At 31.0% G+C, this 27,817-nt stretch overlaps 1 protein-coding gene across 1 annotated transcript in view; it reads left to right on the plus strand.

Moving 5' to 3' along the window:
* Vta1 (vesicle trafficking 1) overlaps window positions 1-8,434 on the plus strand; it is a 24,514-nt gene extending 16,080 nt beyond the window's left edge. The window contains exons 2-4 of the mRNA XM_072540535.1: window positions 3,487-3,715; window positions 6,089-6,360; window positions 6,498-8,434. Coding sequence (XP_072396636.1) covers window positions 3,487-3,715; window positions 6,089-6,360; window positions 6,498-6,913 — 917 coding nt within the window. The 3' untranslated portion in view covers window positions 6,914-8,434. The remainder of the gene's footprint in view (window positions 1-3,486; window positions 3,716-6,088; window positions 6,361-6,497) is intronic.
* Window positions 8,435-27,817: the final 19,383 nt, after the last annotated feature.

Here is a 27,817-nt window from a genome sequence, read left to right on the forward strand (position 1 = left end):
ATAACCCCACTTCTACATTCGCAACTATTATTTATCTGTCACTTATTCAGAGTAGGTATTTTTGGTTGCCTATGCACATGGCTCACTTAAATATATTTACAATATTATAATTATAAAAAAAAACTTTTTACACTTATTACATGCTAATTTCTTAAAAATGCCCTCACATAAATATATTTTATAGTATATAACTTATTAAAATAACCAAATGCTTTTTATATCTAATATTATCTAGTATATAACTTATAAATTAATTTTTTAAACACTATTTTTCTTTCTCCTATATTCATATCATTTCAATATACATATATTGATGTAAATAGGATGTATATATAGTACAGAAATATAAGGAAATACTATTTCTGGAACGGATTACGGAGAAATGTTGAGAAGTATGTGAAGAGATGAGACGACTACCAAAGGCATAAGCACCCAATCATAAACAAGGAACCCATGACTATCACATCGACAGCCACCAGCACATTTGATACAATATTCATAGACCTGGTGAGCCCATTTGAGAGGTATGACAATAGGAATAGATATATATTGGTGTTACGTAATACAGAATAAAGAAGCCGAAACAGTAGCCAAATTATTTGTAGAAAATTTTATTTTGAGGTATGGAGTACCCAGACAAATAATAGCAGACCAAGGCACAGAGTTTATGGCTGGAATAATTAAGGAAGCAATACTTGGCATTGCTGCAAATAGAGTCAATGAATATACTCGTAATATATAAATGTAGGTACTTTTAGAATGCGAATAATATATAAAAATATATTTAAATGAGTATAATGTGTAAATATACTTTTAAGTTCGTACAATATATATTTAAAATGTGTATACAAAAAATTAATTAAAAAATTTAATTAATAATGCAAAAAATATTAATTACATATTATGTAATATAATCTATTTATATAAAAGGTTACGATGACAAGACACACAGTTTGTCCAGTAAGGTAACGACGGCATCTGGGAGAAAAATTGAGCTACTAACATTTGACATTTCAATCCTATTTTGTTCTTGAAAATATACGGTTGATTTATTGTTTAATATTGCTTAAATATACATTTATTATATGTCATTGCGTAAGATAAACATACACATACTATAAAAATAAAATGATGTTTAATAAACGTCAACGATTTACCAAAATAAAATAAAATAAAATAAAGGTAAATAGAATTAAACAAAATTAAATTAAGTTAAATAGAATTAGAAAAGAAAATCTAATTTTTTGAGCGTTTTGTGGTGGGGGTAGAATAGTTTGTCGTGACGTATCATTGGAAAGGTATGGGTTCGATTGGAGCGTATGATACGTTAAACGAAAGGGAAGGATATCATGAATATAATAAGATAGAAAAAACAAACAAGGCGACTACCAAAAGGGCACTACAGTGTGTTCATTATCAATGAATATGTAGTTACATACGAGAGGTCATAGAACACTGGATAAATATGGTACAAAATAAACAACTGAACGAATCCTAACATGTGACATAGCAAACGAAAGGGGAGGAAATAACGAATATATTAAGTACGAAAAAACAAACAAGGCGACTACCAAAAGGGTACTACATAGTATCTTCATTAATAATGAACGTATAGCAACATACAAGATATCATAGGGCACTATAAATACAAAAAGATTTACTGTAAGACACATTTTGATTTATTGACTTAAAGAAGGCCTCTGGCGGAATACAAGATAAACAACTAATCGAATTCTAACATGCGACATAGCAAATTAAAGGGGAGAAAATAACGAATATATTAAGTAAGAAAAACAAACATGGAAACTACCAAAAGGGTACTACAAAGTATCTACATAAATAATGAACGTAGAGCGACATACGAGATATCATAGGGTACTATAAATAGAAATAGATTTATTATAAGACAAATTTTGATTTACTGACTTAAAAAAGTCCTCTGGCTGAATACAAGATAAACAACTGATTGAATTCTAACATACGACATAGCAAATGAAAGGGGAGGAAATAACGAACATGTAAGAAAAAACAAACAAGGCGACTACCAAAAGGGTACCACACAGTATCTTCATTAATAATGAATGTATAGCGACATACGAGATATCATAGGGCACTATGAATACAAATAGATTTACTATAACACAAATTTTGATTTATTAACTTCAAGAAGGCATCTGTTTGAGTACAAAATAAGTAACTGAATGAATTCGAACACGCAACATAGCAATTGAAAGGGGAGGCAATAATGAATATATTAAGTAAGAAAAAACAAACAAGGCGACTATAATACAAATTTTGATTTATTGGCTTACAAAAGGCCTCAGGCTGACTATAAAATAAAAAACTGATCGAATCCTAACATGCGATATAGCAAACAAAAAGAGAGGATATAACGGATATACATAAAAAACAAACAAAGAGACTACCAAAAGGGCACTACACATCGTCTTTGTTATTAATAAATATATAACGACATATGACATACCACATGATACTATGGATGACATATTTGCTTTATATATAAAGCAAAAGATAAATTTGCTTTATTGACCTGAGAAAGGCCTCGGACTGATTACAAAATAAACTAGCCTAATACTAGCACATGACATATCAACTCAAATGACGTGAGACGTATAGTACATATAATGTATATAGCCTGCTATCAATATATTATATATATATTATATATATATATATATATATATATATATATATATATACATGAAGATGATGAATATATATATATATATATATATATATATATATATATATATAATGTGTGTGTGTGTGTTTCATAATAATTATAATAAAGATAATTTCAAAAAGTGCTTACAAATTAATTCTTTGAGAACCGCGATAAAAACCCTGTATATATATATATATATATATATATATATATATATATATATATATATATATATATATATATATATATATATATATATATCTGTTCCCATTGTCATCCCTCTAAAATAATAACATGTGGAAGTCGTTAATTAATTGTCGATCTGCCATGTTTTGTTTATCTTGTATTATACAAACTTTTATACCTTTTTCTTTTTTTACTTCTTATTCTCATTTTTCATTATTATCATTTTCTTTTTAATCTTCTGCATTCACATTTGTGAGCCAAAATCTCACCAAGTCTCCCATCGACGCTCGCAGTGCAGACACTAATCGAGGAATCAAGGGTCTTGATATTTCGGAGTCCTTAAATGACGCTCTCTCTCACTCTCAATGCTGACGTATGCTGAGAATCTCAAATTAAATAAATAACATCATCTTCATAGAAAACTATATTGTTTTCTCTGTGTACATTAGCAGACTCAATTTCATTACTCCATATTCATTATTGTCTATTAATTTCACTTCTATAGCATTTTTCGGCACCATCATCATATTGCTACCATTGATTTATGATGTCATAAAATTAATGATGTGCATTGATCTTCCTTAATCCAAGTGAAATGGTATTCTTTTTTGTAGCTAGAATGGCAGCCTGCTTGTTAGCTCTTCAATTAGTTCCTGGTAAGAAGAGTCCAGAGACAGCAGCACTGATAAAATCTTTATTGGATTGGTTAGAACAGACAAAACAAGCAAATGCTGATAATGAGGGAATTACAAGTGAAACTATAGCACAGTCTCTCATTGAAGAATATGCTCTACGATTGTTTAGTCATGCAGATGAACAGGATCGTGCTGAAATATTTAATAAGTATGTTTTGATTTAATTAAAAACTATTCTGTAAATAAGTTTAATATCATACATTGAAATGTTCTTATGAAACTACTAAATATGAGTGAATGAAGTTGTAAATGCTTATGGAAGTTACTGCTTATATTTTAATTACTATTTTTGTTGGGAATAATCCACAATATAAATTTAAAATACGTTTATTTTTGACGTTTCGATTTCCACTTCTTAAATCGTTCTCAAAATACAAACAGTAATTATTATTATCTTATTAATTATCATACGAAAACTAGTATTTTATTTCAACAATATTAAATTTCCTGACTAAATTTAAAAATACAAATTTTCAAATTTGGCGCCACTTTATTTTATTACAATTGACAAATTAAATATTTCATAATATTCTATAATTTACAGTGCGTAGGCAATAAATAATCGAAAACTAGTTATTAAGAACTTTTTCTTCTTTTTTTATGTAGACATGACTCTTGTCTGTTTTTAAATGTGCATCCAGTAAGTTGTCGTTCCATCGTTTACGTAATATTCCTATTGGGGAACCGTCTCTTGCCGTTTTTACTACTCTATTTGTTGTCATTCGGCTTATATGATCGTTCCATTCTACTCTTCTATTTCTTATTCAGTACTTGATATTCTCCACCTTGCATCTATGTCGTATATCTGTACTTCTAGCTCTGTCTCATAGTGTTTTGCTATCAATTTTTCTAAGTGTTTTCATCTCTGCTATTTTTAACATCGTTTTTGTCCTCTACGTATCAGGTGGTGTTTCTGTTGCGTATGTCATTATTGGTCTGATGACTGTTTTGTAAATTCTGCCTTTCATTTCCTTTCCGATATTTCTCCATATGGTTTCATTCAGGCAACCTGCGGCTCTGTTTGCTCTATTCACTTGATCTTCCACTTCAGTTTCGAGCTTTCTGTAGCTAGATAATGTGATGTCTAGATATTTAAACTTCATCACTTGTTCTATTATCTGACATTCCAGCTCAAATTTACATCTTAGTAAATTTGCTGTTATAACTATGCACTTTGTCTTTTTTTGGGAAAATTAACATGTTAAATTTTCTGGCGGTTATATTAAATTGATGCAGCATATGTTGTAAATCATCTTCACTCTGAGAGAGTAATATTGCGTCGTCTGCATAGCAGATTATTTTAAGCTGTTTTTTCCCATTGGTATCCTTTTTTAGATCTTACTTTTTTTATTATTTCATCTATAATCAGGTTGAACAATAGAGGACTCAGGGAATCTCCCTGTTTTATCCCATTGCCAGCTTCAATAGGGCCAGTTAGTTCTTCTTGTACTTTTACTTTTATTGTGTTATTTTGGTAGATATTTTCGATCGTTTTGATTATTCCTAGAGGTATCTTACTTGCACACAATAAGTGAATAACGTCCTTTAATTTACCAGATCAAATGCCTTCTTGAGGTCCACAAAACATAGGATATGCCGGTTTATTGTATTCTAATGATTTCTCTTGCACTTGCCTCATTATAAATATAGCGGCGGTGCATGATCTTCCCGACCTAAAACCTTGTTCTTCTGCTAGTGTTATAATTGCATTCAATTTATTTGTTATTACTTGGTTGTTAGTTTTAGTGTTGTGTTTAATAAATTAATTCCTCTGTAATATTCCGAGTCCGATTTGTCTTCCTTTTTGAAGAAGGGTATTAGGATGCTTGATCTCCATTCTTGAGGAATTCTGTTTTGATCTATTATTATTTGTTGGATCAGTTTTAATAATTGTTTGGTCAGATCTGGTCCTCCATACTTTAGAAGTTCGTTCGGTATTCTGTCCTCTCCTGGTGATTTTCAATTTTTTAATTTCCTTCATGCTTCCTTTACCTCTTCCTCCTCAATATTTATTTCTTCGTTTGTTTTCGCCTCAGGTGTTGATGGTCAACTTTAGCAAATAGGAATCAAAAGTAGTCTGCCCATGTTTCCTTCTGAATGTGTTTCGTTTGTATTAGTTCGTTCATCTCTTTTCTTTGTTCTCTGATCATTCTCCATATTTCTTTTTGTGTTTCGTAGAAGTCGTGTTCCATCTCTTTTGAGAAGCTCGGCCAGTGTTCCCTTTTTATCAACAACATATAATATAATAAACACAGACGAGTTTCTTTCTGGCATAAATTGAATTTTAAAATTATTTATTTAAACATAAAACGTTAAAAATAAACTTATTTTAAACTTATATTGTCTTTTATTCCCAACGAAAATAGTAATTGCATTAAGATGCCACAAGAAATAGCTTCAGAACAGTACATTGATCCTATTAACATTTTATAGAAACTTTGGAACATTGCACAGCTGACAAATGGGTACAACTACTAGCATTTCTTTGCTTTTTTTTACAAAAAAATGTTTTTCTTTTTAGAAATACTGTAAAGACTTTTTATACTGCTGGTATGTTAATGGATGTTCTAGACCAATTTGGTAATCTAGCTGAAGACATAAGAGAAAAGCGTAAATATGCTAAGTGGAAAGCAGCTTACATCCATAATTGCTTAAAAGCTGGGGATACACCAATGCCTGGTCCACCCAGACCATATAATGAGGAAGATTCTGATGGTATTGTACACAACAGTCAATTGACTCAAGAAGAGCTTTCTACATTTGCAAAATATACTGGACCTGGAACTATTGATGGTAACGAATTACTATTTTGTTTTTCTGATTTATTTTTGTTCATTCAAAATATCTAAATTCATTTTTAATCAGCGCAGTGATATTATTAGTTGTAATCTTAATTGGAATATAATGTTTATTATTATTTATTGTTTCAGTTCAACCAAACCCAGCAGATCCACCTCTTCCTCCATCAGATGACCCATTTAACCCCCCAAAGCCTCTAATTCCCCCTGACGACTCTTTCACTCATGCTCCTGCTTCATCACCCATAACTCCTCAATACCCAACAAATATTCAACCTCAAGTCCCATCTCCATACAATCCTCCCCCATCAGTATCTTCTCCATTTGATGCAGTACCTTCTACCCCATCTTCAATTGCAGTGATTCCCACCCCCCAGCCAAGACAATCACCACTATCAACTGGGTACACTCCAACAGCCCAAGACATACAAAAGGCACAGAAGTTTTCCAAATTTGCCACATCAGCCTTAAATTATGATGATACTAAAACAGCTTTAGATTATCTTCAGAAAGCCATCAATTTGTTAGTTTGTGGAAAAGAAGATTGAGCGATTTTATTGATAGATTTGTATATGCAATTTTTAAGAGATATTTGTTGTTGACTTTATTATTAATCAAACAATGGTAAGGGATTAGACTAGATAATGCAGCTCTGTACATTGTTTTTGTGACGTAAATCATACAAAATAGCGGAGGTCGCTATTTCGTAAAATTATTTTAACTAAGATTATATATCAAGTAGTACTTTATTTGTAGTATGTATTTGAAGCATTACTAGAGTTGTGTGCAATTCTGTTTCCTCTCGACTGAGAATGGCAACTGTGTTAAAAAAGATACGCACTACTCCTATTAAAATGGTATAACATGTGTTGAAAATATGACATCATCGAAATTTTTCCTAAATCACATACATGGCATATGATCATTTCAAAGCTCTTATCTTTAGATTTTTGTATGATTCAATAATAATAGTGTAAAAAAGTATGACCTTAACGAATAACTCATCTCCTGTTTTGTTTCTAGTAATATATTGAGTGTCACAAGTGCTTTCAAATTATGTATTAGAAGTACAATATATTGTAATTTAAAGAAATATGGCGTCATACTATGACTATCAACATAGGCGAAACTGGAAAAAATTTACATGGTGTGCGTTTTCAAGCTGAAGACTATCAAATTATTAGTAGAAGTCTACTTTTACACAGTCACAATTAAACATTTAACCGTCACCATTTTGAAATAGCTCGACAGAATCGCATAATAATCTAGCAACGTACTCATTGAGACACGAGGTTTCAAATAAGTAATTAGTTGTCATTAGATCCGATTTAATATATTTTTTTTATATTAAATAATTTACAAATTTTTCTCATACGATTATTATATTTTATTTTATTCAAAACATTTGTCTGAGCGGTATTCTGTAAGATTTCTTCTTCTGGTGCACTCCATTACTGGAGGTTTGCTATCACTACATCAAAATGGTCTCTATTCTGCGCCACGCTTAGTAATTGTTGAACCGTAAATTTACTAATGTTTGTATTTTGAGAACGATTTCCGAAGTGGAAATTGAAACGTCAATAAACTTACTTTAACCTTTAATCGTGGCTTATTCCCATTTAAATAGTAATTACTTTAAAATGCCACAAGAAAATAGCTTCAGAACAATATCAATATTTCATATTAATAATGTATTTATTTTTCTCTTTATTTACTACCCACAACAAAAATAAAGCGAACATGGAGTGCAGTCAGTACAACAGGAGAATGTAGATTTTTATATCTTGAAATTTTAAGTCAGTTATACTCAAAGATCTTAACCAGTCTAATTAACTAAAATGGCCACTATACGCTAATCCAGGATTAAAACAATATGCTTACTACTTTGTTTATGATTCCAATAAATTTATATTAACGGTATTTTTCCTCTTAAAAATTGCAGAAATTATTAAAGTACCTTAATAATGTACAGATGTGCTTTAATATAGTTTTAAATTTCGTACAATATTAAATTTGAATGTAAAATGTATGCTTTCATCATATGGAAATAAATGTATGATGATATACAACGTTTGTATTTTATTTTATAACTTGATTATAAAAATAACCAGTAAAAACATTGTAAAAATTCAGTAAAATATGTAATAAATATTGCAGTGTTAACACCAGACAGTTATGTCGTGTTAAAATACATTAATATCTTCATTTTAAACTTATATTCTCACAGCAGTTCAGTTTACGCTTTTTTAAGAAATTATTTATTAATTATTGTATTAATTATTGTATTTTATTTTATAACTTGATTATAAAAATAACCAGTAAAAAAAACATTGTAAAAATTCAGTAAAATATATAATAAATATTGCAGTGTTAACACCAGACAGTTATGTCGTGTTAAAATACATTAATATCTTCATTTTAAACTTATATTCTCACAGCAGTTCAGTTTACGCTTTTTTAAGAAAATATTTGGAATGTTTTATTACATTACATAGTGTTGGTTTCCTTGAAAGACTATTGTAGTGGAAGAAAAAATAAGCAAGATTTAAAAAAAATATAGGACTTGGTTAGTAAAAATTGTATGGTAGTTGTTTTTATTAATTATATGTATTAAGTAAGCTAACAACTAATTTGAAATATTTTTTAGTGTAAAATCAACTGCTGTTGGTATAGCATAGTCAGATATATACAGTATAGGTAAAAGTTTATGGTCGGTATGAACCTTACGTGAGATGAAGTGAGAAACACCTGTTTAAAAAGAGAGGTATATTAGGTCCGCCCTTTATATCGCCGAAAATGCATGAGTGGAAATTATAAAAAAGGGGAAGTTCAACGTTGCCAAACTTATAGGCTTTATTACCTGTTGTCTTTTTAGCATTTGAACAATGTTATAAGATAATCAAAATCAAATTTGGGCGAAATGGATTTAAATAGCAGCTTACTGTTTTTTATTGGGAATATGCCACAATTTTACTTTACAATAAGTGTAATATAACATTTTGATTTCCACTTCGGAAATCGTTTTATATAAATAAAATTTATTAATGTTTCGTATTTTAAGTACGATTTTCGAATTAAAAATCTAAACATCAAAATAAGCTTATTTTAAAGTCACATTGTGCCTTATTCCCAAATAAAAATAATAAACTGCATTGTGATGCCACAATAAAAAACCTTCATAGAAAATTATTTGGCAACGTCTCGTCCCGCGTCGTCAAAGCACCGAATCAAAGTAGGGACAATGGTGTGGGTCCTTGACGTTTTTATCGTTAAAGCAACTGACTCGATTTTCGTAAACAAGTAACTATGATTGTTTAACAGTAGTTTCAAGTAAGAGAGTACCTACATAAACAAACATAATGGCTATTATCCTTTATGTGTATATTTATTAAAGTGAAAGAAACTAATGAAGGATATATTTATTATAACTTGAAAAATAAACTAAACAATGCAAATAGTAAATCGTACTTACATTTACATTACACGTTATTATTAAATCGCGAATGGTCCAAAGTTTTTCTACTTTACTTCTTGTTAACCGTGTTCTTCTTTTATTTAAAATAAAACCAGATTTTGAACATGTGTTCACATTTACAATATTTTATGAATATAGTGGTTAGGATATATGTACATCGCGATGATTTTTCCACCATTGTAATGGACTCTCGTTACAGCTGTACGTTTAGATGAGTCATGTCCAATTAATTGATCAAAAATACACCATGGACTTAAGTCATCTTTATCGGTTTTTTTTTCTTGTACTGGTTGATTTTCAATAGTACAATCTTCTTGTTCTTTAATTATAGAAGTAACCAGCTTCTTAACTCTTTCTTTTGTTTGTTTAGCTTTATTTTTATCAGAAAATCCCTGCACTTTAAATCGTGAATCCATAAATGTACATAATGACAATGTGCCACTCTGTTCTATCCATATAAATCTTTTTGCTAAACCCGATATTATTAATTGTACTACGTCGAATACTATGGATGTAAGGTTACTGTTTTCTAAAATTTTATTGCAAGATTCTTGCAGGCAGCGTACCATAACAAATACTGAACTACCCTTCAAGTATTTTTGGCCAATCATTGTACTTGTTATTTCTTTAAAAGGCCGTAAAATTTGGGAAAGTTGAGAACAAATAATCCAGTCTTCATTATTTAGATTTGGTCTAAGTCTGTATTAACTAATACCAATGTGGAACGGATTGCCTCTTCTAACTCGGTCATTCTTTTTAACATGTAATAGGTGAAATTTCCACGTCTTGGATTGGCCGTTTGGGAACTTTGTTATATTGTAATTGATACTTTAAAAGCCTTTCTGAAGATAAGGTACTTTTTTTGAAATGTGTTTTCTGCCGAAATGTCGAAAAAACACTTTTTTTTTATCTATTTGTACACGACAGCATTTAAGTGCGTCCTCCACCAATAAATTTAACGTATAAGCAAAACAATTTAAATGTTTTCATTCCAAAACATATTTAATAGTTTTGACCATATTTGAGGCATTATCAGTTACTGCAAAATTTACTTTTCGTTTTAGACCCCACTGATTAATAATTTCACTAATTTCAAAAACGATATTTTCTGAATTATGGTTTCCAGAAAAATGGCAGCAGCCTAGTAAAACCGTTTTAAATTCTAAATTTTCGGTTAAATATTGTCCTGTAAATTATAATTAATTAAATTTAATGCGATGTAACTCTCAGTATCCATCACCTCTTGACGCTTGGGTGGCGATGGCAGTATGTCAGTACTTGTAGTAGAAGTAGTCGAAACGGACAAAAATGCGTCAAGAGAAGTTTCAATCATTGCAATACATATTCAGAAATTGGACCAAAAAACCTGCATCTTCTACAAATGTGCATTTTTGAAGATAAAATTATTATTCTTATACTAGGTCAATAATTTTCACTAAGAAAAAGAATTCTTAATTGAATATTTACAATAAATAAATCCTTTGACGAACTATCAATAAAGATTTGAAATCGAAAATGCAGATCAATCGAAACTCATTAATTAATCAGAATACCTAGTTATTTTCGACTATCGACTGTCCACTGTCCCGAAAGAGTCGCATGTTATTTTTAGTTTTGTAGTAGTCTCTCAGATCAACTAATCGTCCTCGTCGACGTAAAGTGTTCGTTGCTCCTCTGTTTACGTCTACATAAAACGTAGTTTTTTTGAATCAACCATCAACTAGTTGGCTTAACAGTGAGAAACCGTAGAATCGTAAATGACAAATAATGATTTAAAATGCAGGGATTTTCTGATAAAAATGAAGGTAAAAAAACAAAAGAAAAAGTTAAGAAGCTGGTTACTTCTATAAAAAAAGAAAAAGAAGATTGTACTAATAAAAATCAACCAGTACAAGAAAAAGAAACTGATAAAGATGACTCAAGTCCATGGTGTATTTTTGATGAATTAATTGGACATGACTCATCTAAACATACACCTGTATCGAGAGATATAAAAGAAGTCGACATGTATTTGTCTGATGATATATTACCCACAAAAAATTTCGAAGGGAGATTGGAACTGTCCATTACAGTGGTGGAAAAACCATCGCCATGTATATCCTAATTTAACCATTATATTCATAAAATATTGTAGTATTGTAACAAAATCTGTTCCTTGTGAACACATGTTCAAAATCTGGTTTAATTTAAATAAAAGAAGAACACGGTTAACAAGAAAAGTGGAAAAACGTATGTTTTTAAATGTCAATTTAGACGATTCGCGATTTAATGTGTAATGTAAATGTAAGTACTATTTGTATTGTTTAATTTATTTTTCAAGTTCTAATAAATATATCCTTCGTTAGTTTCTTTCACTTCAATACTTATGCACATAAACGATAATAGCCAATATGTTTGTTTGTGTACTAGCTTATTTGAAACTACTGGTAAACAATCAACTAGTTACTAGTTTACGAAAAACGGTTCCGATATAAATGTCAACGACCCACCCCTAGTTTCTTAGATATAAGCTGGATCGGAACCAGAGATATGTAAAATATCTCTGATCGGAACTAATCGTCTCACTAATGGGCAATGGGCATGTATGAGAAAAATGGAGGGGAGACCAAGGGGAAATAGGATTGTTATCTTTGTCTATTCGCTGAAAATATGATTTTATATCTAGATATCCTGTTAAATTTTACCATACCGACCATAAACTTTTACCTACCCTATATATATATATATATATATATATATATATATATATATATATATATATATATATATATATCTACGGCATTAAGTGAACTCCGCCCATGTTAAAATTCAGGTTCAATTGAGCTCCGTGGTCAAGTGGATACCGATATACGGAGCTCACTTGACAATTCCGTAATATATTGGTTCAGTCGATTCATCAGCATGTAGAGTTTAATAATTTATAAAAATTTTTTGGAGCCCGTAAATACCCCTGTATCATAAATGTATATCGCTTAGTTCACGTGTATATATTATAGGGGTCGTTCAGATCTTCTTCATTGTATATTTGAACCATACGTTTATCGGTTTAACTAAGCTCTGAGAGTTTGGCAACTGTGCGATTATACCGTATATTTTCAACATATACCCTGAACGGTTTATATGGGCTCCTTATTTTTATCTACTGTTTGTAGACAGTGGAATGTCATACGCATAACACTGTGTAACAGAGGATATCATATTACCTGGTATAACTACGTACTAAAATGTAACTGGTTCTTTAAAAAACAGGTATGAAGATACAAAAGGATTTGGGCTTATTATTGAATGGAATGTTCGCTTGCATAGAAAATTTTATTTTTTCTGTATTTTTAAAGATGTTGTTTTTTCATTTAATATAATTTTATTAGTTCAATGCCGAACTTGATGTTTTTTTTTTTAATTACAGAAATTTCGTAATATATTTTGTTTACGTGAGTGTCTTTGTACATTTTATGTAAGCATCTGATTAATAAAAACTACTTTTATTTTATTCAATCTTCTGCGATATATTGTATAAAGCTTTTTTAATATTTTAGTTCTGGTCTTATTTGTGTACTACATGTGATATCTCGATAGAAGGTTATCCCAAAATAAATATGGTTAAGTGCTACAATAGATATTTTTGTGTTAAAATGGGTAGTAGTGTGCACAAAAAGAAAGAATGGTTAATTTGTCTAACAAGGTATATTCGGCAGCAGAAGCATATAGTACAAGCGTCTATGTTTTAAGGGCGGAAGGACGTGCGCCTCATTTTTAGCTGACAAGCTTGCGAAGAATATTATTTCTGGTCCTCAATTTACCTTTTAGTTTTAAACAATAATCTATGACTGACCCGGTGTGATACAAACTATTTTTAAGGAATTTATAGGAAGTCTACAGTTCAATGATTTTATGACAAGATTGGATGTTCAGTTTTGTGAAAACGTCTATGTTGAGGAAATTGAAGGAGCACCCACGAGTTTTTCAGGGGTTTTGGCTGAAAATTTATTCATAGTTTATTTTTATTGTGCAATAATAGGTGTCTCGTCTATATAATAGAAGTCCTAGTATCTACCGGTATGGATCGTTTGTTTGTGTAAATGTTATACAGTGTAGGTGCCTTTATGCTACCCCAAGCGAGACCGTTCTTCATCTGCTACTCTTACCAGTGAGTGATACAAAAAATATTCTCTTATGTTGGCATACGCAGACAATGTAAGTGAGCTTGTTATCTAAGGGGATATCATATAGTTTTTGGAGAAATATTCTGTAATTTAAGGTGCCGTAAGCGGCATTTAGATTGAAAAATACCACCCCTGATACCGGATATTTTTCGTACCCGTCTTTTTTTGCCAGGTTTAAGCAAGGTAACAACTTTGGCTTGTCTCTAAATTTTGGCTATCTCCATAATTTGAATACAGTTGTTCATCATGCGGATAAGCCATTGTAGAGTGTTTTTGGTCCAGGTTTCGTAATAAGCTTTGTGCTCAGATCCTCAATGTCGGTAGTTGTATTATTTTTCATTAAATATGTAGATGGTGGATCCAAGCTCAACATCGTTAAAAGGTTCTCTCGGCTGACTGGTTTTGTCCTTTCTTACATTAAGTTATTCTTTGCTTCTTTTGCGACAGAAATAGCATGTCTATATCTTTGATGTGGTTTTCAGCTATCAGCTATATACCAAATACCCTAGGTTAGGCCCTATATGTGTTTCCTGCACTAGAGATAAGTTACATTCGTGTTTAGCTCATATGTCTGATAAGTTTAAGTAAAGTAAAGTTTATTGCTCTCTAGATATACCCTTAACAGTTATAGACATATGTTATTAGAATAGTTGGTTCTAAAAAGGACCAATTTGACAAAATCATATTAAAGGGGTGACTGAAGAATTAGCCGATTAATTAATTAATCATTACCCGGGGTATGCCCGATTGCGGTGATCTTATTAGTACTTCAATCTTCCTTAACGCGCGTTCTTTGAATCCCATAAGTAATGCCTAATCTTTTACTTTTTATTAAAAATTTAAATTTTACATGCCGTGTATTACTTTTTGACGATATTTCGAATCAGATTTGTATAGTAATAATTTTAGGTATTAAAGAGCCTCTTTGTGAAAAATAAATAAGTTTGTGATATCGGTCGCAACTCATATCTAGATAATAACAAAATAAACAGTTAAAATAAGTGTAAACAATTTCAACTACATATATCGGTGCCACTGTTCAGGTGATGGGTTTATCACAGATTATCAAAGATTACATTTTAATTCAATGTTCTATTTACGTATTTTCAATATTAAAAAAGTAGGAAAAGACATGTTTATGCTTTTATTTTTTTAAATCTATTCTATTTTCTTTTTAGAGTTCCGTCTTTTTTGAACGACCTGTGTTCTTTTTTTAATTGGGCACTTGTCCAAAGCTATGACAAATACTCTGTCCTCTACTATTCTACATTAATATGACTGATTCATTATTTTCTCTAAACACTCTGTCCTCTGCTATTCTACATTAATATGACTGATTTATTTTATCTTTCTTGCAGCAATTTTAATGTTTATCCTGTGTATCTTCTTCTTCTTCTTCTTCTATTTATATAGACATGACTGTCATTTTTCAATGTGCCTCCAGTAAGTTGCCGTTCCATCTTTTCGTGATCTTCCTACTGATCGTCTTCCTACGGGTTGACCGTCTCTTGCCGTCTTTACTACTCTATTTGTTGTCATTCGGCTTATATGATCGTTCCATTCTACTCTTCTATTTCTTAACCAGTTCTTGATCTTCTCCATCTTGCATCTACGTCGTATATCTGTACTTCTAGCTCTGTCCCATAGTGTCTTACCATCAATTTTTCTAAGCGTTTTCATCTCTGCTGTTTCTAATATCCTTTTTGTCCTCTCTGTGTCAGGTCTTGTTTCTGCCGCGTATGTCATTGGTCTGATGACTGTTTTGTAAATTCTGCCTTTCGTTTCTTTCCCGATAGTTTTATTGCTTCATATTGTTTCATTTAGTCAGCCTACGGCTCTGTTTGCTCTATTCCCTGGATCTTCCACTTCAGTTTCGAGCTTTCCGTAGCTAGATAATGTGATGGCTAGATATTTAAACTCCATCACTTGTTCTATTCGCGATTGAAAACAAAGTATCTGACCTCTGGCGGAATAAATTTAAACTACTAAAAGTGGTATAAACAAACCAGACAGCAATTGATTTGAATAGAAATATTAAATTTTTTAGTAAATTTCAGCATTATGACTACGTTAAAGTATTTTAAATCAAATCGATATTGTTCTGTTCCTCCCCTATTGCGAAATAGGGAAAGATATGTCCCTATTTCTCTTTCCTAAACTTTTATTTATTTATTAACGGGTATACCATTTACATTGAAACAAAATATATATAAAAATTTTCAAAGTAAGCATAACATTGGAAAATAATTAGTAAAGTTTAGCAAAAAACTAATAATTAACTTGAATACAAACTAATATCACACAAATAGCAGAAACTGGAAAACTTGAGAAAATCAATAAAAAGAAAATACCGCTATCATTTAGTCAATAACATATTGAGAATACATAATTTATTTTCTTAAATAACAGAAATACAAATACTTACCATGTTGGGATAGTATCATGAGGTTTTTTCCTCATGATTTATTATGGAATCTTTTAAAGACAAATCATGTGCTATGATCTTTTCTGACAGGTGATCTTAAGTTAAGATTGATTTCGTGTAATCAAATGAACTATCTTACAATAAAGTCAATAAATAAATAAAGTTATAAATAACTAAATAAAGTAAATAAAGTCAAGTTCAAGTTATTTATTTATGTTAATATACAATAAAGTCCTTACATATGTCAAAAAATAGTATAAAATAAAAATTAACATATAAAAAACATTAGGCATAATTTTATAATGCATATATTAATAAGACAAACATTACACAGAACATTATACTATGGGTTCCCAGGTATACACAAAATATTTATACAAAAAATATACAAATTCACCAATACACAAGCCAGTTCCAACCATTAAAGTTAAAATTTAAGAATTCATCACTTGAAAACTGCTTCCCCTTCAACCAATGGTCTCTTTGCTTCACCACAATACTCAACGATATCATTAGGCTAATTTCCATTTTTAAATAATAAAAATAACTCGTCTTAAACCAAACTAAACATCCAAAAGCAATGGTAAACATTAGACTGTTATGTTTGTTTATACCATTTATATCGGCCATGACACTGCAATCGAGCTGCCCTCTACATTCAGTTTCAATCGCGAATTATCTGACCTTTCAGCTCCAATTAACATCTTAGTAAATTTGCTGTTGTAACCATGAATTTTGTCTCTTTTGGGGAAATTAACATGTTAAATTTTCTGGCAGTTATATGAAATTGGTGCAGCACACGTTGTAAATCATCTTCATTTTGAAAGAGTAGTATTGCGTCGTTTGCACAGCAATTTTAATTTGTTTTTCTTCCATTTGGTATCTTTTTTTAGTTCTTACTTTTTTATTATTTCATCCATAATCAGGTTGAACAATAAAGGACTCAGGAAATATCCCTGTCTTATCCCATTGTCAGCTTTATTAGGGTCGGTTGGTTCTTCTTCTACTTTTACTTTTATTGTGTTATTTTGGTATATATTTTCGGTCGTTTTGATTTTTCCTAGAGGTATCTCTCTTGCGTACAATAAGTGGATAACGTTTTTTAATTTGTGTTTCTTCTGCATATCATTATTTATTCTGTGTATTAAAAGTTAAATTTTGCTTATTATTAAGATTCCCGTGTTTATTAATTGTCTTGTTTCTGTAGTACGAATATATGTGTATCATGATAGATTGTAATGCATATTTCATTTGCGTTTGCCAATTAGTTTTTCACTTCCTCAGCGATAGGTATTTTTTTCCTCATCAATAACCTTATCTTATCCTCGCTCGATACAGCTATTATAAGATATTTATATTTCACTATATGCTCTATCATTTGGTTTTTATCTCAAATTTGCACCTATGACGAAATTTATAATACATATCTAATATCTGGTGCTTTCATATGAAACTGGAATAAAACACTTGGTAGATAATATTTATTTGTTTTGAGTACACTTTTTTTAGAACCTAGTACATAAAGGAATAAATATTTGTCTGTTTAGTGTTTTCCAAGTCTGTAAAACATAAACAGGCTTAAATATTAGATTATACATTTATTAAGAATATTCAATATCGAAATTGAAGATTTTGTATCACAAAATATGAATAGGTTTTTACATTTTGTTTGACGTTTTAATCTTCTAATCGGAGTTCATTTTTCGAAAAACTATAAAATTGTGAGAACAAATTGCTATATAAAAGTACGAGGCAATATTCTCATGCTGTGAGCTTTGCTGCTCTGTTACTTGTATAACGCTTAAGCTATTTTTAATTTTTTGTCAATATTTTTGAGGTGTTTCCTTAAATGACCATGTTTAAGGTTAGTACGTTTGATTAAATGAAATTGACATTAATTTAATAGTTTCCATTTTATTAGTACTGATGGTATATAACTAGCATCTGTTGGTACTATATATCAATTTTAACATGTGGAAGTGAGGGCACTCTCTTGTTAGTATTTTCAGTGTAAATTATGTGGCAGCCGTAGCTCAGTGGCTGTGTTACTGGCTTAACAAGCTGGAGGGCCCGGGTTCGAATCCTGGCACCGACAAAATTTTCAATTTCTAATTTAACTGCGCTGCCACCGTGCTTCGGAGGGTACGTAAAGCCGTCGGTCCCGGCTACGAAAGTAGTCGTTAAGTCATATTAGGGGCGCTTGCGCGACCTGAAAACCCTAACACTAGACCTTAGCCAGAAGGTTACACGAACTTACTTACTTACTAGTATAAATTATGACGAAACCAGAAATAACCCATAATATTCCCCCCGTGTGATCTTAGTATTTCCATTGATTGAATAATATAGGGTCTCCAATATTTCAGTCAACGGTATGTCAGAGTGGTTTTTAATAATTTTTATATATATTTGCAACATGAAGAAGAAAGTTCAGTATAGGCAGTTAAACAGCTAACCTGTCAATTTAAAAGTAAGAGCAAGTACCAACTTGCTGAAAAGCATACCCATACACAAAAGGGATGATAAAATGTACTGCACAAACTATAGCGGTATAAGCTATGTATTAATTATTAGGATATACAGATTTTTTTCTAATAAACCTATAACGATTGAGTGAATAGGTGAACTATCAAATAGGAGACTATTAGTGTGGAATTAGAAAAAACTTAATAAATCATTGTTCAATTATTCACAATTAGGCAGTTAATGAGAAATGTTGGGAATACAAAAAAAAAACATTAAACTAGTTATTTATAGATTTTGAACAAACACATGATATAGTAATAAGAATAAAACTATGGAATACTATGGAATAACTAGGCTTACCTAAGAAATTAATTAATTTAACAAGGAGTAACGTACAAGTAAAGTAATATTTCAAGGAAAATTATCGACTTATTTTCAAATGTACATTGATCTCAAACAGGAAACGTACAATCATTATACAATATAGTAAATACTTATTTAGATAAACGTAAAATATTTCACTAAACGTTAACGATAAAAATGTTACAAATAAAGGTTAAAACATTCTTTTCCATTCGCGGTAAAAGATTTAATAGAGTTCAACACACAAGATAAATTCGTAACCAAATTCATATACCAGTAAACGGTACTCGATACAGCAGCAAAGTAATTTTAACAACAAATATAAATCATAGCATCAGCTCTGGAAAATGGTGTTTTCTTTGACAGACAGCAACCACAAATGTGAAATTAGGAAAGATTAGTATGAAATTAGAAAAACTGAATGAACCATTGATCAAATATTCAGAATTATATACATAATAAAAAATGTTAGGAATAAAAAAACATTACACTAGTTATGTAATTGTATGGCAGAACTAGGCATACCTAAGGAAATTAACTGTCAACTCACTTTCAAATGTACAGTGACCTCAAACAGGAAGATGCCGTGTCTCTAATCGTGTTTACCATCGTGTTGTAGAGCATCACCCGCAAAGTAAATACAGAAAATCTAAGTTTAATAAGCAAGGTCCTTACATTATACAGACTTTCGACGATGAGTTAAATATAGTAGCAAGTATAATTATTAGTAAGAAAAAACATTAAGACATTTAATAGGAAAAAGCGCAAAGAAGGGTCCTCCAAATCAACGATGACAAAAAAATATATGGCTATCATAAGAAGAGCACTACGAAACAGGATAGGACATAATATTTCAATAGACTTTGAAATGGTTCATCGGTCTAAATATTTGGGATTTAAGAGCAGTTTTAATAAAAACACTACAAAAGAGAATAACAACAGAATACAAGCTGGTAATTGCTACGTTTTAAGCAAAAAAATTAAATCCAAAAATACATCCCGCAGTACCAAAAATAAGAATCTACGTATGTAAGTGAAACACGGACAATGAAAAAACAAAATAAGAGCCGATTGAGCGTCGCAGAAAGAAGAATTCTTAGAGAAATATATGAATCTTATGAATCACCAATCAATACAGAGTGCAAAACAATATCTTTGGCGTTGAGATTTAGTTTCTTGTACGACGTTGCAATCTTTATATACCTGTTTGACCTTAGCATTAGTTCCCGGTCGTAAAACACTTCTGGGGGTTTTCCTAGCAATCCTGATCTAATTAATACCTGAGTTTTACTTACATTGTTTTATATATCCTCATTTTAGTAGTTCGTGTTAGACTTCTGGATTTAAAATTGTTATGAGGGTTATACATATATTAGTTTGCTACCTGAATTTTCCCTTTGATCTCTTATGTGAAAACATTATCTGCGATATCTAAAACGCTCCTATCTTTCAAAATTATAGGGATCTATTGTTAAGTTATATGCCCTACTACATCGTCTCTTTTGTCTGTTAATGAACATTTATTTGGTTTTCTCGTTACTGACTACTATATCGTTTTTTTTTTGCTGCTAATAGCATTATTCTATAGTATTCTAATATTTAATCTATGGATTAAATCTGGATAGCGGATAGATATTCTTTACTTTCTCGGGGACATTATATTCTAACTCACAAAAATCCTATTAAATTGCCAAAATCGCCCTTGCATATTCTATTTACTTATGAGGGGCAGCAGCAATATCAGTACCATAATAATGCATATAGTCATGGACTGGCTAATCGTTGGATAATAGGAAGCATGAATGTAGCAGTTTTAATAGTTTGGTGACTGCTTGCTGAAATCGGGGAGTAGAGATATCTACCTGGGATACCTGGGAATTACACTGTCTAGCTACGGAGACCTGGACAAAGAAATGAGAGATCAAGTACTAAAAGCAAATAGACTGGCAGGATGCCTTAATAACACTATATGGCTAAACAGACACATTAACACTGAGATGATATCAATTTATAAAGCCAGTGTAAGACAAATGCTTCAGAAACAAGACCCGGCACAGCCACAACGCAAAGAATAATGGAAACGCCAGAGATGAGAGTACTGAGAACAATTATAGGAAATACGCTGAGAAATCAAAAGAGAAGTGAAGACATTAGAAGAAAATGTAGCGTAAAGTGTATAAATGAATTTACACAAAATAGAAAAAAAGAATGGAATAATCACATGAGCAGAATGGAGGAGACCCGTGACGTCAAAATTGGAAGAGATAAGTCACGAATCGGCAGAAGAAGTATCGGACGATCGCGCAAAAAATGAAGTGATAACCTTCCATAGAGGTATTATTCCACCAATGAACAAGTAAAATTGCTTATAAAGAGATATGACAGAAAAAAAATTATATATACATTTACTTCTAAATGATTAAGGTCTATAAAATTATTATTAAAGTTAAAGCTTATACAAGCGACAAAGTTTTTAAAACAATTAGACCGAACATAATATCATAACTGTAAAACATAATATATACGGAAACAATAAAGAAGTAGATATGTTTAGTGGTTATGAAACCGCTTGTCGTCTGCCATGAATTTTATATTTTATTACAGAATCAAGTTACCAATACCATAAGACACCAAAATATTTTGTCTGAGTAATGACTTACTACGATAAAAAGAAATAGAATACTTTTATAATACACAACGTTATAACGTTGTGTAAACGCATGTTAATAACAATTGGTAATAAAGACATAAAGATACCCACTAGAAAGTTTAAAATTTCAAAACGACAGTAAAATAAAGTTCAAGTATATTATTTTCATTATTTGTTCAATACTGATGCCATCAATTTTTATTTTACATCTAGTTGGTTCTTTGCTGACTACTATTGTTTTAGTTTTCTGAGATGAAATTGTCATAATAAATTCATAATGCCAGGTATTTTATTTCCATTACCTATGTGGTTATTCCATTCTTTTTTTTCTATTTTGTATCCATTCATTTATACACTATACGTTACATTTTCTTTTCGATTTCTCAGAGTATTTCCTGTAATTCTTCTCAGTACTCTCATCTCTGCCGCGTCCATTAGAATAGAATAGAATAGAATATTCTTTATTAATCCCATCAGATCACATTGTGATATAGGACAAGTCATAAAGTACATAAAGCATGATCAACAAGTTATATAGGACAATTACATAAAACAAAATCAATAAAATATAAAAAAAAGATATGCGATATAGAGCGTCTCTGAACCCGTCGGTCCTCATTCCCTGTAGTCTTTTATTAAGTCAAAATAATCATTTAGGTTGTAAACGCATAATTGGATCAAGCATGCTTTTAATTTATTTTTGAATTTTTTTATATTATTTTCATTTCTTATATTAAGTGACAAACAATTGTAAAATTTAGATCCTGCAAAATCAGGGCTAGTTTCAAAGAGAGTTGTGGAGTGTTTACACACGCTTATCAACCTCCCGTGTCTTGTCGGGTAATTATGAAAGTCAGAGTTGAGGGTAAAATTTTGAAATTTAGTTTTGACGTGAATAATACATTTATAAATATATAAAGCATAAAAAGTCAACAGTCTGTGTTCAATAAAATATTTACGACATGATTGTCTATTATCAATATTGAATATCAATCTAAGAATTCTCTTTTGAGTTATAAAAACTCTAGAAGAGTTTCTAGAGTTTCCCCACAACACAACATTATAGGCCATATATGAATAAACCAATGCATAATACACACTTATCAATTGATTGGTGTTAAATAGAGTTTTCAACTGAAGGATCGCATAGTAACCCTTATTCATTGTTTTGCATACTTTAGTGACATTTTCATCCCATGTCATATTACTTTCTAGAATGCTACCAAGAAATAGTGTTGTATCACTAAAGGGTATTTCCTCGGAACTGACTGTGATTTTATAACCATGGGATGGCTTACAGCGCGAGTAGAACTGCATACAAATAGTTTTCTTTGCATTTACCATTAAAGAGTTCCTTTTACACCAGGTTGTAAATTCCTGTGCTACTAAGTTCATTTTTTGAAATGAGTTCGACTTCAGTTGACTCGTCAACTACAATTGTTGAATCATCTGCATAAAGAACTGTATGGTCTGCAGTTAAAAAAATTATCAAATCATTGACATATAAAAGAAATATTAAGGGTCCCAATACGGAGCCTTGCGGTACACCTTGATCAAGATTAAAAATAGATGACTTCTTATTATCGACTTTTACTAGGAATTTACGATGTTGTAAGTATGACCGTAACCAGCTCAAGAAATGACCCCGAAAACCAAGGGCTTCTAATTTATGCAGTATAATTTCAATGTCAATAGAGTCAAAAGCCTTAGTTAAGTCAAAAAAATGCACCCACATACCTTTTTCGATCCAAAGCAGCGTGGATATAATTAAATAATGAAATAGAAGCACTCTCGGTAGATTTATTAGGAAGAAACCCATGCTGGCATTTATTTAAGATATCATATTTATTCATAAAATTTAACATTTTACTGTAAATACACTTTTCGATAATCTTAGAGAGTACACTTGTTACGGTGATTGGCCTGTGATTATCAACCAAACATGGATCTCCTTTTTTAAAAATTGGACTAACTACTCCCGTTTTAAGGTCACTTGGAAACTTGCCATCCTTGACAGATAGGTTGATGATGTGAGACAGAACAGGAGATATATATGAAGAAATGTATTTAATTATTTTAGTGGGGATTTGATCAATACCTACTGAGCTGGTATAGTTTAAGGAAGATATAGCATTTTCAATATCAAATTATCATTATTCTTTGCGTTGTGGCTGTGTCGGGTCTTGTTTCTGCTAATGCCATCAATTTCTATTTTACATCTGTGGTCCTTTTCTGACTACTATTGTTTTAGTTTTCTGAGATGAGATTGTCATATTAAATTCTTTTGCTCTTATGTTAAATTTGTGGACCAATCTTTGCAGACTATCTTCATCTTGGGCTATTAATATTGCGTCATCTGCGTAACGGAGTATTTTAGTTTCTTTGTTTCCCATTCTGTATCCTCTTCGTTTGTTAACGCTTTTGATGATTTGATCCATGATCAAATTGAAGAGCATGGGGCTCAATCTCAACAAATCCCCTTGTCTTATTCTGCTGCCTATTTCTATAGGTTCTGTAAGTTGTCCCTCTATTCTGACTTCAATTTTGTTGTTTTGGTCGATGTTTTCGATAGTTTTTATAATATTTAGGAGAGCTTCTCTATTATACAGAAGATGGATTACATCTTTCAGTCTTACTCTGTCAAACGCTTTCTTTACGTCAATCAGACACAGAAATGCTAGTCTATTATAATTCAGTGATTTCTCAGTAATTTGCTTTATAACGAATTTTGCATCTGTACACGATCTACCACTTAAAAAACCCGGTTGTTCATCTGCTAAACTTATATTGTGATTAATTAACACTTGTAAAATTTTAGTTGTAAGTTTTAGCGTAGTATTTAACAAGTTTATACCTCTGTAGTTTTTTGTCTGTTTTTATCTCCTTTTTTATATAGTAGAGTTAGTTCGCTCCTTCTCCATTCTTCCGGCATTTTATTGTGTTTTATAATTTTATTAATTAATATTGTTAATTGTTCTGTCATTGCTGCTCCACAATATTTCAGTATTCGTTTGGTATCTCGTCTTGACCTGCTGCTTTTCTGTTCCTCAGGTTTTCAAGTATTTTCCGAACTTCCTGTACATTTATATTAAGTTCTTTATATGTTGTAATTTCTGATGTTTCCGGTTCTAGCGTCGTTTGTTCTTCTCCTGTATATAGCTTTTTTAGGTAGTCAATCCACGTATCATTTTCTATGTATTTTAGTTCTATTAGTTACTTTACCTCCGTTCTTTGACGTCTGATGAAGCGCTATATTTCCTTTTGCAGACGAGAAAAATTATGTTCCATTTCTTTCGAAAAACGTTCCCAGTGACCATTTTTTATTTTTCTTATAAGTGCATGTGTTTCGTTTCTAATTGTCTTGTAATTATGTTATGCCTCTTGTGTTTTGGTTGACATGTATTTCAGGTAAGCTTTTTTGTTTTCTTTACATTTTTCCTTCACTTTACTTATATTTCTTTTACCGAGAACTTTCTTTGCCGAGGCTAAGATATTAGACTTAAGTATTGTTCAGCTTTCTTCGACTCCATCACTTTCTGTGATATATGTATTTCTGTTTTTTTCGGTTCTTCTTTTCTGGAATAGGTATCTTGTCGAGTCATCCTGTAAGCTTTCGACTTTTATCTTTGTGGTGTATTTCGGTGTTTTGTTATCACATATAGTGTTTTCATTCGGCACAATACCAATTTGTGATCGCTTCCTATTTCTGCTGATGTTAGTGCTCTCTATTCAACAGAATATAGTCTATAATAGATCTTTGTCCTCTACTGTTTTCAAAAATGTATTTGTATTGTTCTTTGTGAGGGAAAAATGTATTATTATTACGTATCTCGTTTTTGCTGCAGAGGTCCGTTAGAAGGTTTCCGTTTTCATTTCTGATATTTTCGTTATATCGCTGTTTTATCGCTGGAACTAAATCATTGCCAACACGGGCGTTAAAATCACCCATAATGAATATATATTTATCATTTGGGGTCTCGTTTATTACAGTCTGAAGGTGTTCCTAGAAGTTTTCCCTTGTGGTGGTATCTTTGTTGTTCTCTGGAAGTGAATTGCTACCACATTCAGAGGTTTAACATCCAGTATAATTTTTACACTTACTATTTTTATACTTGGTGTAAAAAAAATTTGTGTACTAACAGAGCGACTCCTTCTTTGGCTCTGGTTTCTTTGGCAACACCACTGTAAATCATGAGATGGTCATCTATAATAATTTGACCCTTTTCCTTTTTTCTTTGTATCTTTTAACGCACACATGTCTATATTTTTTTTTCTACAAGCTCTTTTGTAATTTTCTGCTCTCTTGTAGAGACTTTACGTTCAAAGCACCGATGCGAAGTGTATTTCTCGTTTACCACAAATTCGTTGTCCTCTTTCTCCCGTTAGTCGTCGTAATGAAATCATTCCTGTCCCGAGGCATAATTCTGTTTCTATGAGCTGTATGGTTTTAAAGTCTATCAGTAGGGTGCTAAACTAGCTGTAGACCCCCTCCTCCTTTATTTGGGCTTGGAACCGGCAACAGTTCTGTCGAGCTACTCGATCTACCCAAAAAAACTGCAGGCGGATTTGAGATATGTTACTTAAGGATGTACTTAATCTCTATTAATTCTTTGATCTGTTTTTTATTCTCTTTCAGATCTGTTTTATATTAGGTAAATTCTTATTTCATTCCTTAGGTAAATTCTTATTTCAAACCCTCCGGCGCACTTTCAGGTCTACATATTATATAAGTTTTTTATTTTTCTTTTCATTTTACTTTTACCTCTTTTTATACTTACTTTACTTTCCGTGTCCGGAACACCAACAGCTTTAAATTTTGTATTTCCAATGGTTGGCTACATAGATGGCCCTGTCATTCGCTAAAAATAGATCTTCTTCTGTGTAGGTCTCTCTTATCTCTGTGCATGCTATTAGATTTTTTGTGGTAACAAACTTTATAATCTTACCGAAGGGGCTTCTAATTTCAGAAACTGTTACTCTATTTGATATACGTACATTTATGTACTAAATGTTTTAATGCCAATGCATTTTAATAAAAAATACTAATTAATAAAAACCGAAATTTTCGCTTTTCCAAGTTTATAATACACACTTTCTTATGTTTGAAAATATATAAAGCAAGTAATATAAATTACCGCCTTGCTTATTAAAACTAAAAAGTAAAATAAAGGTATATGGCGGTTAACAATTTATATTTAACTACATAAATTAGCCAAATAGTCCTTAAATTCCTCCATGATTAAATTAATGGATATTTAAATAAATTTCAAGTTCCAGAATGTATCTGCTGTAAAATTTGAAAATCTACTACTAATACAATTATTGGCAACATCGCAGGAGTTTAGAAGTATATGCAATATCGTAAATACGGATCCCAAAAATGGTTTATCCTTTTGTGGAGTCCACTTAATCCTACGTGTTGGTCGGAGTCTACATAAAGCGCTACTTAGATAATAAAATACACGGTGTATATTCTACTGGAGTTAGTATAATACCGTTTTAGAACGGAGCTTACATTAACCGCTAGATGTATATATATATATATATATATATATATATATATATATATATATATATATATATATATATATATATATATATATATAGCAAAACTGGTAGTAAGATTATCAACCGAAACGTAAATAACAATTTATTGTAGTGGTGTATCGGGTATGCGGTCTGTTATTTAAAAAAAAAACTCTTTTTTCTTTTATTTCTCTATATTTCGCTGATTTTTTGTCAGCTTCATCAGGAGACAACTAAAATATGGTTAAAATTTGTATAAATAAAAGGTGAGAATAAACAATGAGTTACTTAAAGATTTAGAGTTTAAAATATTTAAAAATATTCTTGTACATACTATGTTCAAAACAATACTAACAATATTGGTTTAAAAGCACCTAGGTCACT

Source organism: Diabrotica undecimpunctata, chromosome 8 (assembly GCF_040954645.1).
Source record: "Diabrotica undecimpunctata isolate CICGRU chromosome 8, icDiaUnde3, whole genome shotgun sequence".
Classification (NCBI taxonomy): Eukaryota; Metazoa; Arthropoda; class Insecta; order Coleoptera; family Chrysomelidae; genus Diabrotica; species Diabrotica undecimpunctata.